We start from the raw sequence: 1565 nt of genomic DNA on the forward strand, positions 1-1565 counted from the left end.
TTCGCTTTTTGGCTCAGCTCTCTCTTCACCACGACGGACGTGGAATAATTCAGGGATGATTTAATAACAATAAAGTGATGCAGCTCAATGTTTCTCAGTTTTCTGGATTCTAATGAATCTTCTGTAACTTCAGGGTTCAAATGCAGTTTTATGAGTGGTTAGTGATATTATCTGATTGGTTATCTGGTTATCTGGGTCTTAGTGGAGACGTTGGACCTCGCTCTGCAGCTCTGAAGCCTCCTTGGCTCGCTGCGTCTCTGGAGTCTCAGGCAGGACGGAGTACAGGGACAGATTCGCCTCCTTCTTCCCGTCCTCCTTGTACTTGGACTGGAAACAGAGAGCGTCAGGCTAACAGGAAGCAGACGAGGTCATGTGACCTTCGATGGCGAGTTCAGACCTCAGAGATCACGGCGCTGATGTTCCTGGAGTGGATGAGTTCGGCTCCAGGGACAAACAGGCTCTGACCCTTCATCTTCTCAAAGTCCTCCTTATAGTGGACCTGCAGCACAGCAGAGCAGAGCTAGCGTTAGCGTTAGCACACAAACCTGCAGCTAGACAAGATAAAAGTCACCATTTATTACTATTAGTCTGATTATGTCCACTGGAAGCAAAAACGAGTTTATATAATAGAACAAAACCTCATCAACACCAGAACCGCTGCAACACTGACTGCTACTGGAGAACCATCCACTTTGGCTCTTAGAAGAGTTACAACAACATTTAATTTGCTTTCTGGGATAAATAAAGTAGATTTGAACTGAACTGGAGACAATTGTTGAGTTTTTCTCATAAAAAGGCTGAAATTACAGAAACACAACACAAGAGATTCCAAAAGGCAGATTTCCTCCTCCAGCTGTTTTTCCTGATGGAACATGAAACGACTGACGTTTCCATGGAAACGGCACTATTTTGGGGTTGAGTCTCCTTCAGGGTGGCTGTTAGCATGTTAGCATCAGATCCAGAGGATCCAGACATCAGGTTGATCCAGCAGAGAGGAGGAATCTGGTGAAGGAGGAGGAGAAACGGCCTATTTAAAGCACCTTTATCTGCTGAGCCTGAATCAACAGCAGCTCCTCCCACATCCTGCATCTCACTCAGCCGAGCTGAGAGAGAACATTTTACCATCTGAACCGAACCAACAGAACCAGAACCTCCTGACGATCCCTGCTGAGATTCTTCCTGCTAAATGATGAAGATCGTTTTAAAAACCTTTCAAACGTTGCAAACTCACATCACTGAGGATCAAACTGCATCTGCGGTTAAACTCTGGATCCGGCAGCCGAGGCTTCAGGTCGGCGGCAGCCTGGAGGGACAGGAGGAGAAAACCCATGAAGAAGAAACTGGAGCGTCGCACTGACGGCGACTTCATCAGGAAAACATATGAAGAATGAACGGATGAAATCAGAGCCTGAAAACGACACGATTCACCTGATCAGCTGCTGATCTGAGCGGCCAGGACAGGCAACGAACCACGCCAAGGTCAACGTGACACGCCAAGGTCAACATGACACGCCAAGGTCAACGTGACACGCCAAGGTCAACATGACACGCCAAGGTCAACGTGA

The 1565-nt window shown here is 47.3% G+C and overlaps 1 protein-coding gene across 1 annotated transcript in view; it reads right to left on the bottom strand.

Annotated features, from left to right (window-relative positions):
• LOC103457026 (nebulin) overlaps positions 1-1565 on the bottom strand; it is a 40974-nt gene that overhangs the window by 36136 nt on the left and 3273 nt on the right. The window contains exons 4-6 of the mRNA XM_017301785.1: positions 1232-1303; positions 398-499; positions 217-327 (exon numbers count right to left, since the gene is read on the bottom strand). Of these exons, the coding sequence (XP_017157274.1) occupies positions 217-327; positions 398-499; positions 1232-1303 (285 nt within the window). The remainder of the gene's footprint in view (positions 1-216; positions 328-397; positions 500-1231; positions 1304-1565) is intronic.

The sequence above is a fragment of the Poecilia reticulata genome, linkage group LG20 (assembly GCF_000633615.1).
Source record: "Poecilia reticulata strain Guanapo linkage group LG20, Guppy_female_1.0+MT, whole genome shotgun sequence".
NCBI lineage: Eukaryota > Metazoa > Chordata > Actinopteri > Cyprinodontiformes > Poeciliidae > Poecilia > Poecilia reticulata.